Genomic DNA, 15638 nt, shown 5'->3' on the forward strand with positions numbered 1-15638 from the left:
TAAAATTATAATTATATTTTTTTAGGTTATTATTGTAATTATAAGTATATTTTCTATTCAGTGATAAAAATTTATATATCAATTTATTTTATATTAACACTTTTTTAAAAAGATATATCAATAATTTTATAAATAACATAAGGTATTAATATATTTGAACTTAATTTTAATATATGTTAATATAATTCACCCACATATACAAAAATAAAAAAGATTTATTTTGGTAATCGAACAAAATATCCGTATATAGAATTCATAATTATGTTATTCTCCACTGATATGAAATATTATTATCACTAATATTATTGGTTGATTCTATACTTATCATATCACGATTTTTATTTCTCCATTACTTTATGTAAATATAATCAGAATTATTATAAAAAAAAATTTGTTTAGAATATACAATAATCGAAGTTTATGATTTTTATATTGAGTTTAGAATCTGTATAAAGTCCATAAATTTACAATTCTTATATTTTATTACATAATTGGTATAAAATTTACATAATATTTGCTTGTGTTGTTATATATATTTGATATTTTAAAAAATTAATTATCAATACAAATTTAAAATATTAAATTAAACATATAATATTGTAAACTATACAAATTTATAGTATAATTAATATAATATTTGATATTTTTTAAGTAATTATATGATATACTTTTATTATGTGGACATATAATTGCATAAAAGTTTTATAAGTTATATTACATACTTTTTCTATAGTATTATATGCATTATGTATTGACACATATTTATATGTACTGTTTGACATAATTTATTTAATTTATAAAACATATTTTCATATATTGAGCTTGTAAGTATTTTCCGTGTTCTATGCTTTATAAAAAATTATAAATATTATTTTTAAAATAAAATGTGTCTAAAATTTTAAATCACTAAAAATAGTTTGGAGGAGATATATTAATAAAGCATATTTTAGAAATTAAAAAAAAAAAATGTATAGGAGTAAGTAGGAAGGGCATTTTTATCCAATCAATGTCAAATTATTTTATTAGGGGTGTCTTTGTTATCTTTCAATACTTTAGGGGTGTAAATGAGATAATATGTATAGTTTAGGGGTCTAAAATGTATTTAATCCTAAATTTTATTCTTAATATTTTAAATTATATATATTTATAAAATAAATATATACAAACCACTACATTAAATTAGAAAGATAAAAACTAACTTATTAGTTGAATATAATTTGAAAAATTGAATAAGTTAGTTATCTTATTAGTTGAAAGATATTTTTTACTTTACAAAATGTCGTCATCAACCGTCATTTATGAATATTGAGCCTCTTCTCTTTTTATATTAGTATAGATATAGGCAAAAAGTACAGTAGTTTCTTAATAACAGTAGATTAATGCAACAGCAGATCAAGATTTATGATGATTTTACGGGATGCGTGAATTGTAAAATAAGAACAATTTTAAATTAAAAATTTGTTAAATTTATAAGCAAAATTCATTTTATGGAGATTAAAGAGGAGGCAAAGTCAATTTTAGAACTTGAAGGATATAAGAAACAAGGAATAAATAATCCAAAAGTGATGGCAGTGGATCCTAAATAATAGGCCCATCAATATTCACCAAAATTCACAATTCTATATCAATACTCACTGTTGATTCTCTCTCTTAGTCTCTTGTTCTTAGCTATTCATACTGCAACTATAAACCCTGCACTCTCTCTCTCTCTCCCTCTCTCCCCCCGCTACGGAATCACAATGGCGTCTATCGGGCCAACGGTGTTGCAGTTGATACCATCGGCGACAAGGGTGTCGGCCAGGGTTCATCCACTGGTCATATTCAACGTCTGCGACTGCTATGTGAGGAGACCCGACCACGCGGAGCGCGTCATCGGCACTCTCCTCGGATCTATTTTGCCTGACGGCACTGTTGATATCCGCAATTGTTACGCTGTTCCCCATAATGAATCACTGGATCAGGTTATTCGGCGTTTTTTTTTAACTTTTGCTTTTTGAAATAAAAAATCATGCACTTCGTTTTGTTTTATTATTACTATTAGTGGGTTGTTCTTTTGTCTGCATTATTACACAGAGATAGATTTTAGCTGTAGCTTCTTTAGGCGAACATGTTGTTTGGATTCGCTCAGTAGAGATTGCGACTATTGTATTTCAATTTTTGGCTTCTATCAATGTTCTGTGTCTGGTGATACTGGCAGAGTGGCATAAAGTTTGAGTATTTGGAATTTTCTATTAAGATTTTCTGTTTTCTTTTTTCATAATTTAATGGTAAGAGTGCAGTCTATGTTTGTTAATATGTGTTCATTTTGGTTTAGGTTGCGCTGGATATTGATTATCATCACAATATGTTGTCCTCCCACCAGAAGGTGAATCCAAAGGAAGCCATTGTTGGATGGTATTTGTCTTATTAATTTTAGCTTTTTTCTATTATTTGTTTTGACTTTTGACTGGCTATGTGATAATAGTTTGTTTGTGAAATATAAACCTTTATGACTCTCTCGAGATGCAATTCTTCATATCTGCCATGCAGTCCACATTTCCACTTTATGATATACATTTGTGATTGGAGGCTGAAGCAACTTCTGCATTTATTTTGTTAATGTCTTACCAGTTGAAGTGGGGAACAGACTGATCCAGCCTGGGACCGGCCCGTTAAGTTGCCAACTTGGTCAATTTTAAGCTGGATTGCCCTAGGGGCGCCTTGAAGAGGGCTTGTCCTGGGCCGGTCCTATGGGTGAACACTTGGGGTCCTGCTTGGTCCACTAGCCCAGGACCACATGGTTTGGTACTTGGTACTCGCCTAGGCTAGGCGTGGTGGGCCGATCTATCTTTTTCTTTTCTGGTGCAGATTGGTATTTTCGAAAATTTTAATTTTCATTGTTATTTTTTATTTATGCTTTATCTGATTTCTAATAAATAAAATTAAGTTAATATGTGATTTTTATTTTTACTTTCATTCTTGTTTCTATCAGCTTTCCGTGCAAAGAAATAATTGATCTGATAGTGTGCATGAGTTTTCTGATATCATGAAGTTAGCGCTTAACTTCTTAGTCAGGAAAATGTTTATGAGCTTATGATACTTGTTCATTTTAATAGGTTTTCAACTGGTTTTGAAGTCACTGGCAGCAGTGCTTTGATCCATGAGTTTTACTCTAGAGAAGCTAGCAATCCTGTTCATTTGACTGTGGATACTGAGTTTAAAAATGGGGAGACTACAATAAAGGCTTTTGTTGCTATTAATTTATCTCTCGGAGATCAACATCTTGCTGCACAATTTCAAGAAGTTCCATTGGACCTACGCATGGTTGAGGCAGAGAAGGTTGGATGTATGTATCTATTCTTTGTTTAAGTCGTCATTTCATCCGCAGAAGCATGTTTACTTATTTTTCTGTGCATGTGATGCATGGATGTCCTTGTGCCACAGGAGGGGTAGGAGTGGGGGGGTATGTGTGCGTTTGCGAGTGAGATTGCATGAAGGAGGGCCCACATTCAGGGTTTATGTTTGAATTCTTTTGAAGGTAGTGTATATCTCCTGTTATTCATTAACTTCTAAGGCACCATAAATATGATATTCACTAGTTTTGGTTGGTTCTGCGTTATGTAGACATAAATTTCATGTTTACTGACCTATTCGACTGCCTTTATGACCTAACTTTATTCCCTTGGTTTATTGTGTTGACCTTGACTTTTCCATCTGGCTCATCCTGTCAACGCAGAGGCTCCTCCAATCTCCATGGATGTGTATTTATGAGTTGTTGGCTCCTATGTTGTGGCTATACTTCTGATTGAAACATGGTTCATGATTTAGAGCAAGTATACTGATTGTGGTAACTGACAATTCATACTTTGAGAATGTTGCATAAGATTTTGGCCACAACATGTTCATGTGTCACTTGGTAACTTAATGATCAGCTTATCTTGATACAAATTAGGTTGAATATGTAGCATTTGCATATTGGTGGCAAATATTGAATGCTTTTGTATGTTGCAGTTGACGTACTTAAGCCAACAAATGTTGACAAGCTTCCCAATGATATCGAAGGAATGGAAGCTTTAATGGGACGGTTGCTTGCTCTAATAGATGATGTCTACAAATATGTAGATGATGTTGTGGTAGGATAGCTGTATAAGGCTCCATGCGGTTGAGTTCTTATTTTCTGGCCCTTTCTCATCATGTTGATGCTTACTTTTCTGCCCCTTTCAGGAGGATCGTGTTGCCCGTGATAGTAAAATAGGAAGATTCATATCAGATACCATAGCATCCCTGCCGAAGCTATCACCGCATGCTTTCAATAAGCTAGTGAATGATAGTCTACAGGTATCAACTCTTTCCACCCCCATGAAGCGTTGTCATTATTTTAATCAGGCACTTGCTTGCGATTGCTTTAATTACTATTTGGAGAAAGCTTTACATCTTTTTAGAGAAATAAGACAGGCCAATATTTTGAAATAGGGAACCAAAAGTAGAGTTTAATCAAGCAAAAATATTGGTAAAGAATATCAAGAGGGAATAGTTCTATTACATCATGTTGTTCTTATTGTCAAGAAAGGATTAAAACAGAGGTAACTTGTTGATTGATTGATTTACCATACAAACTGGAAATCAAGTTGGATCTTGCCAGGGATATCATTGTTCTTCTAATGTGGCCATCAGGAAACTTAGGAAAGACAATCATGAACACAGCTAAAGAACACTGGGGAAATCTTTAAATTTGGCGATTGAACTTATAAATGATTAGTGAGAATAAAAATTGGAAGTCTTGAAACTCAAGTAAAAACCTTAGAATCAAACGAAATAATGATGTCATGGGCTATACTTGGGATATATTTTCATTGTTTTCAATTTTGCAATTCAAATCTCCATTGTAGGTAAATTATTCGTGACCTGAATTCATCTTATTTCAAAGTTTCTCAACTTGCAGGACCAACTGCTGTTGCTTTATTTGTCTAGCATTACAAGCACACAACTCAGCGTAGCAGAAAAGTTGAATACGGCTGCTCAGATCCTGTAACTCATTTTGCGGTTTTGCTTTGATGAGATCTTGCTCCGGTAGCTCGTCTGATGTCTTAGTTGATGAATGACAGTTTGAGTGGTTTCTTCCTCATCCAAACGAGGGAAATTTTGCCTTGCTCTGGTTAAACAGACATTACCACACTTTCTACTTTTTTTCCTTTCCCTCTTTGCAGAGAGTAAATGACATTTTCCAATGGCCTTTAGTAGTTATTTATGGAGGGAATAGGATAGGGAACCATAAGACTTGCATGTGTATCATCTCCACTATTGCACTGCATTGGCAACCTGTGCATGACTTCATAGTCCAGTATGGGCAGTGGAAATGTGTACACAACATTCTTTCCATTCGATTATATATTCTTTTTAATTTTTTCACCAATAAATTGAAACCACATGCTAACTTTTCATCCTCTATGTTTTTTACACATTGTTTTAATCTCCATCTGATATTCTCTTCTCTAAATATGTGCTATGCGAATGTGGAAAATAAATACTTCCCCTAATTAACTAAGTTGCATTATCTAAAAAAAAAAATGGAGAAAGGTAAGCACGAATTGGAAGATTCAACACATACTACTTTTGTGTATCAAGTGTATGTATGACTGGCTATAAAATTGGTCCTACAATTTATGATCATGTTATGTTCGGTCTCATGCTTTTCGGGATTTACACCCCGTGCCCATGACTGGATTGGTGAAGTTGATTTACAGAAAAAGGTTGGGATTGGTGAAGTTCATGCATTTTTCTTACCCAGCGCCATCTTGTCAAACAACCTTGATAGTGTGTGGTTTCATTTTTCGCCCATCACCGTGGTGAATGTTTGCTTTGATTTTTATTTGGAGGTTTGGTGGTGTTTTGAAATAGTGTCTTATTTGTTTTTGGTCAAAATAAGTCTACACTGATTATAGGTCCTACAACTAAAAAAATTATATACATATTCATATATGTATATATATAAAAGAGACATGGTTTGACAATGATCAATAGTTTGTCTCCCATTAAACATCATCAAATATACCATACTTATTTTATATTATCTCCAAAAATAAATTCAAACATACACAATATCTCTAACACATACTTATTTATCTTTGTTTTTTCTCTTTTTATCGCCACAAAATATACTAAAACAAATTAAAAATGAAACCAAACATATTATTTGTTTTTCTGGGTCACTTGGATCCAAGTAGCACCGCCCAAGTAATCAATAAAAATTTCCACATTCCTACCATATAAACTTGTCACTCTTTTGCAACATTTCTTCTTCTTTTATTTATAATTATATTTATTATTTATATTATGTGTGTATATATATATTTTTAAACCCATTTAACTTGTAAAATCATAAAATAAATTTAAGTGAGTTTCAAAAAATGATAAAAAAAATAATCATTTTAAATGGTGAAATTTTTAAATGTGTCTTAAAAAAATAATATAACGAACTTAAATGGATATTGGAGGCCCATTGGGTCTCTATCAATTGTTGATTCTCAATTGGGCTTACTAGGGAAATATACAAAGGCTGAAGCCCATCATTTCATTCAGGCCCATAAAACAATAATGATGAAACCTCTCTCTCTCTCTCCCCGATTACAAAAAGAAATAAAAATAAAATGCCTTTTTTGGCAATACAAATAGAATAGCAGAAGCATATCATTTTCTTTCCGCCCAAGAAATTGAAATTCATCGGCACAAAACCTCTCCCAGAGTAAAGGAAACGACAGGCGAATAAAGAATTCAAAGAAATGGACGTGATAAAATCGCAGCAGATATCTTCGCGGCCGATCGAGAAGGTTGTGGTGCACCCGCTGGTGCTGCTCAGCATCGTCGACCACTACAACCGTGTGGCGCGTGACACTAGGAAGCGTGTCGTCGGAGTTCTGCTCGGAACTTCCTTCAAAGGAACCGTTGACGTCACCAACAGCTATGCCGGTTCGTGTTTCTTTTCGGATCTGATAGTATTATTTCACTTCATCGGTTGTTGGGGTTTAATTATGTAAAGTTTTACTTATATTTGTTGTTCATTGTGTTGGGATTTCGAATGACTTGTATTACAGCTGATAAATACTTTCGCTTGATTGCTTTGTAGTGGAAATTCCTTTTTTAGGGAATTTGGCTGATACTGATTGTACGCTTTGTGGGTTCTTTAGGGTTTAGATTCTGGCTTCTGGTGTAGGAAGTTAATGCAACCTTCGAAGTAGGAAGAAATTTGAAATAGATGTAGCTAATATTGAATTTGCCTTGTCCTTTTTGGAAATTATCAGAAAATAAGGCATGTTTTTTAATATTCATAGATTGTAGTTCTATAACTTTCGACTGGTCAAGGGGGTTGAGTGTTTAGAAGTGTTTACTGGGGAGCATTTCTTTAAAAACTTTGTTCTTTTGCTTCAGTTAACAAATGTGTTTGCTTTGGAATAGACTAGAAATGAGGAATGTCAGACTTATTATCAATCTAGTTCATATCATTTCTTTGTTTTGCTACTTATGAGTTATCGAGCAGCTTGTTTGGTGCTTATGTTTTCCAGGAGTACTTGTATCCAATTTGACAAAGTGCTACTCCTATTTTAGCCCATTTGTGTGTGAGCATCATATTGAGAATCTTCTTCTTGATTGCTTTAGTAAGTCGTCATTCTGTTAAATCTTGTTCCCCTGGGCAACGGTTTGAGATTTGGTAACGTTCTGGTGGTTATTACTGAACTTACTTTGGCTGGAAACCTTTTCTCCGGTAATTATTACCTACTATTCAGAAGAATAAATGCAAAGACATCATCTATACATCTCTCAACTTTCTATAGTGACCAAGATTAGAAACATGTTGACTTATTTTATATAAGTATGATTAGATAGCCTTCTTTCAATGATGCTTTTTCAAGTTTGATTTCATTGCATGCTAATACTAGTTCATTTTCTTTAAGTATCATGAAACTTGAGATCTTTGGAGAACTCACAATGAATCATACAATCCATTCACATTCAGTAGATCCCCTATGTTTATTAATTAATAGAACAGCATCCCTTCTTTTGCTTTTCCTAAGAGTGTTGTGAATCTTGAAGTGCTAATGTGTTCATCAGTTGCATAAGCTACGTTTTTGCTGATGTATCCGCCTAAACACAGTGCCTTTTGAAGAAGATGACAAGGACCCTAGCATCTGGTTTCTTGATCATAATTATCATGAAGCAATGTTTTCCATGTTCAGAAGAATAAATGGTAAGTAATTTGTCATCGATATAGTCTGTCTTTCTGTTTACATAGTTTCAGGAGTTTAACAAGCTGATGTGCATATAAATCTTTTCAGCCAAGGAGCATGTTGTTGGCTGGTACAGCACAGGTCCAAAACTGAGGGAGAATGACCTAAATATTCATGGACTTTTCCATGAGTAAGATTTCTGCTTATAAAGATTAAGACTGCTTTTCCTTTGTTGTCGGAAAGTAATTGATGAGCCACATTTCTTTGTTTGGTGGCTGTATTTTGTCCTTGTGCTGTATTAATCTAGCATGTGATCGATAAGCATTCTAACTTGGCTGGTGACATATAACAAGTGACTCCTTGAAGTTTATTTTCATGACCTAGTGCTACTACTTTTAGGAAACTTTGTTGATTTAATATCCTCAGGAGCTGACACAAATTTTTGTAATGTGGAGCCTACTAGGTTTTTGTTAGAATAGATTATTTGGACAACTCAAACATTTCCTTCCAAAACATAGTTGGTTTTGAAAATTCTTTTCGCCCTTTTCTCTAATTTTGTGAACTATTGGCGTCTTACTTTTTCCATTGCTTTGTCCCCTTACTTTATATGAGCTCAAAAAACCTCCGAACTGAGGGGGTCTTTTTGTCTTCTCTCATTTGCTTCCATCTTAGTTAAAATTATGTGGACTTCCTGGAGAGTGTCCACATTGTGACATCAAGTTTTTGTAGTCAACTCAAGTTGTAGCGTATCTGCTTTCCATCCCTTTGATTACCATATCCAGTTCTTTTCTGTCTCTCCGGGTTCTTTTCTGGACTTCTCAGTTTACTTTGCTTTCGTGAGTTTCTTTAAAGAACTTTCTTTACACTTAATGACTTTTCAAGATATTTCTCTTATTGCAGCTATGTTCCCACACCTGTACTGGTCATTATTGATGTTCAACCAAAAGAGCTTGGAATACCTACTAAAGCTTATTATGCAGTTGAGGAAGTTAAAGAGGTATGATAAAATGAAAGCTAAAAAATCTGAATAACAAAAGCTAGGGATCGGTTAATATGAGAAGTTATGGTCTAAAATGTTTAAATGAACTTGCAGAATGCCACTCAAAAAAGCCAGAAAGTGTTTGTGCATGTTCCTTCAGAAATTGCTGCTCATGAAGTTGAAGAAATTGGTATAGTTATCCCATAAATTTATATTTTACTTTTGTTTTTGCTTTTGTTGCTTAATCCGTGGAGGATTTGGTATTTCCAACTGCCATTGATGTTTAGCTCCAAGGCATTTTAGGTCTATCGTCCTCTCTCCTATAGAAGCTACTTACAGTTTCTACTTATCCTTCTTATGTTAGGAGTGGAACACTTGTTACGAGATGTAAAAGACACAACTATCAGCACCCTTGCAACAGAGGTCTTGTTTTTGAATCTTCACCCATTTTACTGTGCTGATGGTTAAACATCCGATTCTAATACAACCTATATGCCCGGCCTGCTGATGATAATCTAATTTTCTGTGACTAACTAGAGAAAATTAAGAATTTGTTTATCTTTGTGCTGTTCAGGTTACTGGAAAACTTGCTGCTTTGAAGGGATTGGATGCGCGGCTGAAGGAGATCCGAAGTTATCTTGATCTGGTTATTGAAGGGAAGCTCCCCTTGAACCATGAAATCCTCTACCATCTCCAGGTATCTTTTTGCATTAAAGATACATGAAGCTCCCAACCAATGAGAATATGTAATAGATAAATAGATATATGCTGTTTTATCCTGCTCCATCCCACGATCAGAAATCAATTTTTACATCTCATCTTGAACGCTTCCCAATTTATGCAGGATGTGTTCAACCTACTTCCGAATCTAAATGTGTCTGAACTAGTCAAAGCTTTTGCAGGTAAAAAAGTTGGATGTTAATCTTTTGCTATTTCTTAATTGATAAGTTTGTGGCGTACATTCTACAGGGGAATTTCCAGCTTTTCTTAATATGATAGTTGATATGTGTTCTTGTTACAGTGAAAACAAATGATATGATGTTGGTCATATATCTGTCATCTCTTATCAGAAGCGTGATTGCTCTCCATAATTTGATCAATAACAAGGTCAGATATTCTTTCCATTTTGTCTTTTTATGTATCATTTTAATTGTAAAGTGACAACTGTCTAAGTTCTCAGTGGGTGATACATGAGACTTATGTAGACTTCTAATTAGGTGGTAGACTTGCCAAGTGAATTACAGTTGTTCCAGTAATTTTCCTTGATTCTATTTCCATGGAGCAGGGAAAGCAATATTGACTGTAGAAGATACGCTGAACTATAAATTATTATATAGGGAAATCTATCGGGTGAAAGCAATAATGATTATTTAGCTTGTAACATGGAATGTAGCTTAAAAGCAGGTTTTGTCAAAAGCCAATTTCTGTAATTTTTTATGCACATTTTTACCATAAACATCATTATCACTTAGACCTCTGCTTCCTGCAGCTAGTAGACCATATTCTTTGATGGTTCTTCATTTACCAAGCACAAAAACCTGTGTTGTGGTAGCTTTTATGTTGATGAGAAAAAAAATTTACTGGTCATTCGAAAACAGCAAGATGATTATACTCCATGGCATTAGCTCATCTTGAAATAGTAAAACATAGCGAGAGCTCGTTTTTAAGTAGCTGACTAGGCATTAGCATATGCTTGGGCGTCCTGTGTTTTCTGGACATGACACAAAAGAACTTAAATTTTTTATGTACGGTTTTTGATAGTTTTGAAAATATTTCAGATGCTTAACAAAGAACACGAAAAGGCAGAAGACTCGAAGCCAGTTGCTGTCCCTACTGCTGCTGGCAGCTAAACTTGGAAACTTCCTGGGAGGGTTTGCTTCTGCTTGATGAGTTCTAATCAGGCTAGCAGGACTTGACTTTTAGAAATCAACTCGCACGTTTTGGCGATGTTGCACAATGAAGGCACTCTAAGTAGTTCGGTCAAGTCTCCGGTGTTGTTCCTGTTTGGTTTCAGCTTTCGAAATATAGCATGAACTTTGAGCACTCATACAAACTGTGTACTGATATTCGCACCGATTATCGGCATGTACTCGAATAGGAATTAGTTTGCTGCAGTTAGATACAAGTTCTGGAGCCAACAGAGAAAACATGAGATGATTGATTATGTTCTTTTTCTTTCTTTTTCTCTTTTGTGTGAACCTTCACTCCGTTCCAGAAAGGGATGTGTATCTTCCGGGCTTAATGCGCAGATTGCTCCGAGGCCTCTCAGTTTTTCTGGTGCTTCAGTTAACTTCCATGAATACAGAGTGTCAACTAAGTTTAGTATCAGAGGGGAAATTTTTTTAATTAAATCAAATTTGTTCCAATCGAACAATTATATGATACACTTGACTGTCATAATTAATTTAAATTTAATTAAATTTTTACACTTATCATACCAGTAATTCAAATTAAGTGACACTCGGTTTTAATTTTAAATAAATGACAAAAAGATAAAGCATTTTTAAGGATATGTGGTATTCAACTCGTAAAATTTAAAATTAAAAAGATTGGGAAATAGGAAATAATTCAGTAGCAAAAATCACAAGCTGAAAAGAATTAGAGCTCAAACTTTATCTTCTTCTTCTTCGTCTTCATCCTCAGGCTGCACTGATTGCTCAAACTCAGCATCCATCACCACCCCATCCATAACATGCACCAACACGTTCCCCATTTTCAAACCCCTCTGCTTCGAAACTACTCCGTTCACCACCACCCTCTCATTCGAATCTTTCGATGCATATAAACTGAATCCCGATATTGACTCGTAGATTTTCTCCTTACCGTGCTCCAATTCTGCCGTAGAAATCCATCTGGGCACAGCTGAAAACCCCAGTACTCGCGTCAATACTGCGTGAGAATTGCTGTCGTTCTGATCCAACCTCAAATCGCGGCGAAACGCTTCCTCCGAAGGCAGGAAGAGAGTGAACGCCAGATCTTCAGGTAACATTTTGATGACCGTTTCTCCGAATTTGCCGATCTCCGAGACGCCGGAGAGAGTGCTTTTAGTATGAGTTGGCTTGGGTGAAGAAACTTTTGAGGCGGAGATGTTTGTGAGTTGCAATGCTGAAATGATCTGTATGATGATGAATGAAACAGAGACGATTATACAGATAAGTTTTACTGGGTTTTTCAACTTCAGAGCCCCGATTTTTCTCCTTCTCATTCTTGCAGTCGAGGGTGGAGCAAATTTTTCGGTGGCTGGAAAAATGCCAAACAGTGGTGAATTTACTTTCACCTGATAGACAAAGTCGTTTGAGTTACTTTGAGAGCTGGGAAAGTAGATTGATCTGATGAATTAGGGTTAGGGTTTCAACTTCTAGATGGACATAGCCAGGTTAGCTCGGATTCTTTATGAGTGAGCGACGAATGGGATCTTGTTTTTTTTTTTGGATACGCAGTAGCAGAGGCCCTAATTCTGATAGCGGGAGTAACAACCTTTAATTATATAAACTCTTTGTACTGTTCACTGTTTAGGCCCTGTTTGGCACATCCAAACTGAGACGTTCAGGGATAAAAACATTTAGCCAACTATTTCTCCAAGAATTTTCAGAAATTAGGAGAAGTGGCAAAACACATTTCTTGGTTATTTCTGGTAGCAAATCATATCACATAATGGTGAATTTGTCCCACATTTCCGGGTTTATGCAAGGTTAGGAGAATAATTTATCACAGTAAATTATGCAACTGAAGGTCTAGACATTTTGTTTTGGAAAGTCAGGAGTTCCAAAGGTAGATTAACTGTACCAAACAAAGGAATGAAAAGACCATTCAGGATGGATTCACTGTGTGCTTGAACTGATCTTGCTGATAATTTAATTATCTGCATGTTCTTTGCTAATATTATTATCCACACATGTTGTTGTAGGAATTCTGTCTGTATTATCTTCGTGTAAATAGCAAATTACAGTAATGAACAGGCAAAACAATTTATAGCTAAGAATTTGCTGATTTATTACATGCCTCTTGTAAGTGTTTATTCATCTTACATATGACCTATTGGTAATTGGGAAGATAGGATGTTCAGATATGGAAACATGATGTCCTTTTGTAATGGCCTATGCTATTTGAAGTTGCTCTGCTTGTTAACCACAATAATATAGTCTCATGCTCCAAAGTTCCTTTTATCCATAGTAGAAGAGCTATCTTTACCCTTGATGTAACTCTTCTTAAGATGTTGGGATCTTTGTTATTTAAAGCTTCAATGATTCAATCAGTAAAAGTTGAGACCATCTTTAGTTTCAATTTCATATTTTGGCATGAGTATATGTACTGGCGCTCCTGCATTCAGAAGATACTACTGTAGTCAGATGAGTTCTGAAGTGTTCTCCTTTTAGGCATTTCTAGTGTATCTATATCTGAGACATTCTTAAACTATGTACCTTCCCATTTTATTCAGGAAATCATTTTCTTGATATGTGTGACTTTGGATGAATATGATTTTGATGATTGTTATCACTCAGGACATGAGAGCTCCACGAACCCTTAAGGTATGGAAGATGGGTGTTGTCAATTACATTGAGGCACTTAAGCTGCAAGAGAAATTGACATCTGATAGAAAAGTACATAAGATTACAGATACCCTGCTGTCCCTACAGCACCCACCCACATATACTCTTGGCAAAAGACGAACCGATCACAATATACTGGTTTCTGAAACTGAGCTCAAAGCCATGGGGGCTGAACTTCACTACACGCAACGGGGAGGTGATGTGACATTTCATGGTCCTCATCAGGCTATTTTGTATCCCATAATTTCTTTGAGAGAGATGGGCTTGGGGGCTAGAAGATACGTGGAGAATCTTGAGTTAACGATGATTGAGTTGGCATCTTTATATGGTGTTAAAGCTCATGCAGGGCAAACAGGTGAAACAGGCGTTTGGGTTGGTCAGAGAAAAATTGGTGCAATTGGGGTCCGTATATCTACCGGAATTACATCCCATGGGTTGGCATTCAACATCAATCCTGATTTGAACTACTTCAAGCATATTGTGCCTTGTGGGATTGCAGATAAAGAAGTCACATCTTTGCAAAAGGAGGTACAGCAGGTGCTCCCTTCTGAAGAAGTAATTCAGGAGCAGCTGATTTCATGTTTTATAAGAATATTCAATTATACCGATATTGTTCGGGAAGATAAATCATCTTTACACTTGGATAAACTGGAATTGCAGATGAATACAAATGAAGAATGAGCGGATATATACTTGAGTATGCATACTTTTACCTGGTCATGGTAAGCAGTATTATTTACAAGGGGCAGGTGATGTTGGACATAGTTTAGTGACAGTATGATGGGGCACAGGCTGAGGTTGAGATTGAGATTGATTGTGATGGAATATTCTGTGCAGTTAGGGAAATGATTCTGAAATTTCTACACAACTATTTCTCTTTTAGTCCCAGTCCTTTTCATCACCTCTGGTAAATTAGTGGACAATTCCAAATCTTGCATGTCAACCAGCTTCAACTTCTTTTATATATTACTATTCATAGACTCGCTGCATCTTGGACACTATTATTAAAAGGAAATAATTATATTTACGCCCTGATTTGTGAAATTTTTTGGGCCAAATACCCTAATTTTTAGGATAATTACAAAAATTATGAGGTAATTTGTATAATGATATTGGCATTTTAAGAGTGTGTAAGTTTTTAAAAAGAATGAATGATTTATGTAAATGATAATTGATGATTTTTGTGAATGTATATATAATTATTTAAGAAGAATGGGATAGTTTATGTAAATAAATTATAAATAAAGAAAAGAAGAATGGGATAGTTTATGTAAATAAATAATTAATTAAGAATTTGTTGTAGTGGTGGAATTATTTTGAGCATATTCATACGTCAAGCGGTCCTCAAGTCTTTTGCCAAGTTTCGCAGCTCTACATCAATGTAACTTTTCAATTTCACAAGTTTACTTCATTATCATATGCAATGTGATAAATTATTATATTGATATTTTATAGTGAATCATTATTTTATAATATAATTATAAATACAAATTATATTATTATATATATATATATACATTAGCGTATACATGTGGATTAAATTGATTAATAATTAAAATATATTTTATAAAAAATTTAATTATGTAAAAATAAAATGAAAGAGATGTTGTCAAATTAATAATACAAATAAGTTTTGTTCTTGAAATAAAATTTTATGAAATCTACCTATTCATACGTTCATTTTAAAATATAAATTAATTATATAATAAGTGTAAGACGTTTGAATTTAGATAGACAAAAAATTAAAATTCAGTGGTATTAACAAAGTATTAAGCATTCCATGTTGATTGCAATTTGTTTGTAATTATATATTTTAAGCATATATTCAAACATCACCTGCTGCTCAACTTAATCATACAAATACACAAACTACACCCAAATCACAAATTACAGCTGAAACCATATCTT

At 34.3% G+C, this 15638-nt stretch overlaps 4 protein-coding genes across 7 annotated transcripts; 3 read left to right on the plus strand and 1 right to left on the minus strand.

Annotated features, from left to right (window-relative positions):
* LOC105167070 (eukaryotic translation initiation factor 3 subunit F) lies at positions 1591-5420 on the plus strand. 2 transcript variants are annotated; one of them, XM_011086631.2, is made up of 6 exons: positions 1591-1961; positions 2315-2394; positions 3096-3325; positions 3991-4112; positions 4204-4317; positions 4907-5420. In XM_011086631.2, the coding sequence occupies exons 1-6, from the start codon at positions 1740-1742 to the stop codon at positions 5009-5011; spliced, it is 873 nt and encodes a 290-aa protein (XP_011084933.1). In that variant the 5' UTR covers positions 1591-1739; the 3' UTR covers positions 5012-5420. The 2 variants fall into 2 exon arrangements, with proteins under 2 accessions (XP_011084933.1, XP_011084934.1); XM_011086632.2 differs by having other exon boundaries at positions 1598-1961; positions 4922-5420.
* On the plus strand, positions 6649-11448 carry LOC105167071 (26S proteasome non-ATPase regulatory subunit 7 homolog A). Its single transcript, XM_011086633.2, has 10 exons — positions 6649-6945; positions 8129-8221; positions 8310-8391; positions 9102-9198; positions 9295-9370; positions 9545-9603; positions 9755-9877; positions 10025-10082; positions 10202-10287; positions 10959-11448. The coding sequence occupies exons 1-10, from the start codon at positions 6759-6761 to the stop codon at positions 11028-11030; spliced, it is 933 nt and encodes a 310-aa protein (XP_011084935.1). The 5' UTR covers positions 6649-6758; the 3' UTR covers positions 11031-11448.
* On the minus strand, positions 11654-12424 carry LOC105167209. Its single transcript, XM_011086832.2, has one exon. The coding sequence runs from the start codon at positions 12383-12385 to the stop codon at positions 11786-11788; it is 600 nt and encodes a 199-aa protein (XP_011085134.1). The 5' UTR covers positions 12386-12424; the 3' UTR covers positions 11654-11785.
* LOC105167073 (octanoyltransferase) lies at positions 12025-14692 on the plus strand. Of its 3 annotated transcripts, XM_020695535.1 has the most exons (3): positions 12025-12162; positions 13683-14258; positions 14391-14692. In XM_020695535.1, the coding sequence occupies exons 2-3, from the start codon at positions 13686-13688 to the stop codon at positions 14409-14411; spliced, it is 594 nt and encodes a 197-aa protein (XP_020551194.1). In that variant the 5' UTR covers positions 12025-12162; positions 13683-13685; the 3' UTR covers positions 14412-14692. The 3 variants fall into 3 exon arrangements, with proteins under 3 accessions (XP_020551194.1, XP_011084936.1, XP_020551193.1); XM_011086634.2 differs by having other exon boundaries at positions 13683-14692; XM_020695534.1 differs by lacking the exon at positions 12025-12162 and adding an exon at positions 12422-12556 and having other exon boundaries at positions 13683-14692.

Source organism: Sesamum indicum, linkage group LG7 (genome assembly GCF_000512975.1).
Source record: "Sesamum indicum cultivar Zhongzhi No. 13 linkage group LG7, S_indicum_v1.0, whole genome shotgun sequence".
Taxonomy (NCBI): Eukaryota; Viridiplantae; Streptophyta; class Magnoliopsida; order Lamiales; family Pedaliaceae; genus Sesamum; species Sesamum indicum.

Bases quoted from the DNA above. Each gene is read 5' to 3' on its own strand.
- LOC105167070 (XM_011086631.2), top strand. From the start codon at position 1,740: ATGGCGTCTATCGGGCCAACGGTGTTGCAGTTGATACCATCGGCGACA. The intron at 3,326-3,990 runs GTATGTATCTAT...TGTATGTTGCAG, and splicing joins TGAGGCAGAGAAGGTTGGAT to TTGACGTACTTAAGCCAACA. The intron at 4,318-4,906 runs GTATCAACTCTT...CTTATTTCAAAG, and splicing joins TAGTGAATGATAGTCTACAG to TTTCTCAACTTGCAGGACCA.
- LOC105167071 (XM_011086633.2), top strand. From the start codon at position 6,759: ATGGACGTGATAAAATCGCAGCAGATATCTTCGCGGCCGATCGAGAAG. The intron at 9,371-9,544 runs GTATAGTTATCC...TTCTTATGTTAG, and splicing joins TCATGAAGTTGAAGAAATTG to GAGTGGAACACTTGTTACGA. The intron at 9,604-9,754 runs GTCTTGTTTTTG...TGTGCTGTTCAG, and splicing joins TCAGCACCCTTGCAACAGAG to GTTACTGGAAAACTTGCTGC.
- LOC105167209 (XM_011086832.2), bottom strand. From the start codon at position 12,385: ATGAGAAGGAGAAAAATCGGGGCTCTGAAGTTGAAAAACCCAGTAAAA.
- LOC105167073 (XM_011086634.2), top strand. From the start codon at position 13,686: ATGAGAGCTCCACGAACCCTTAAGGTATGGAAGATGGGTGTTGTCAAT.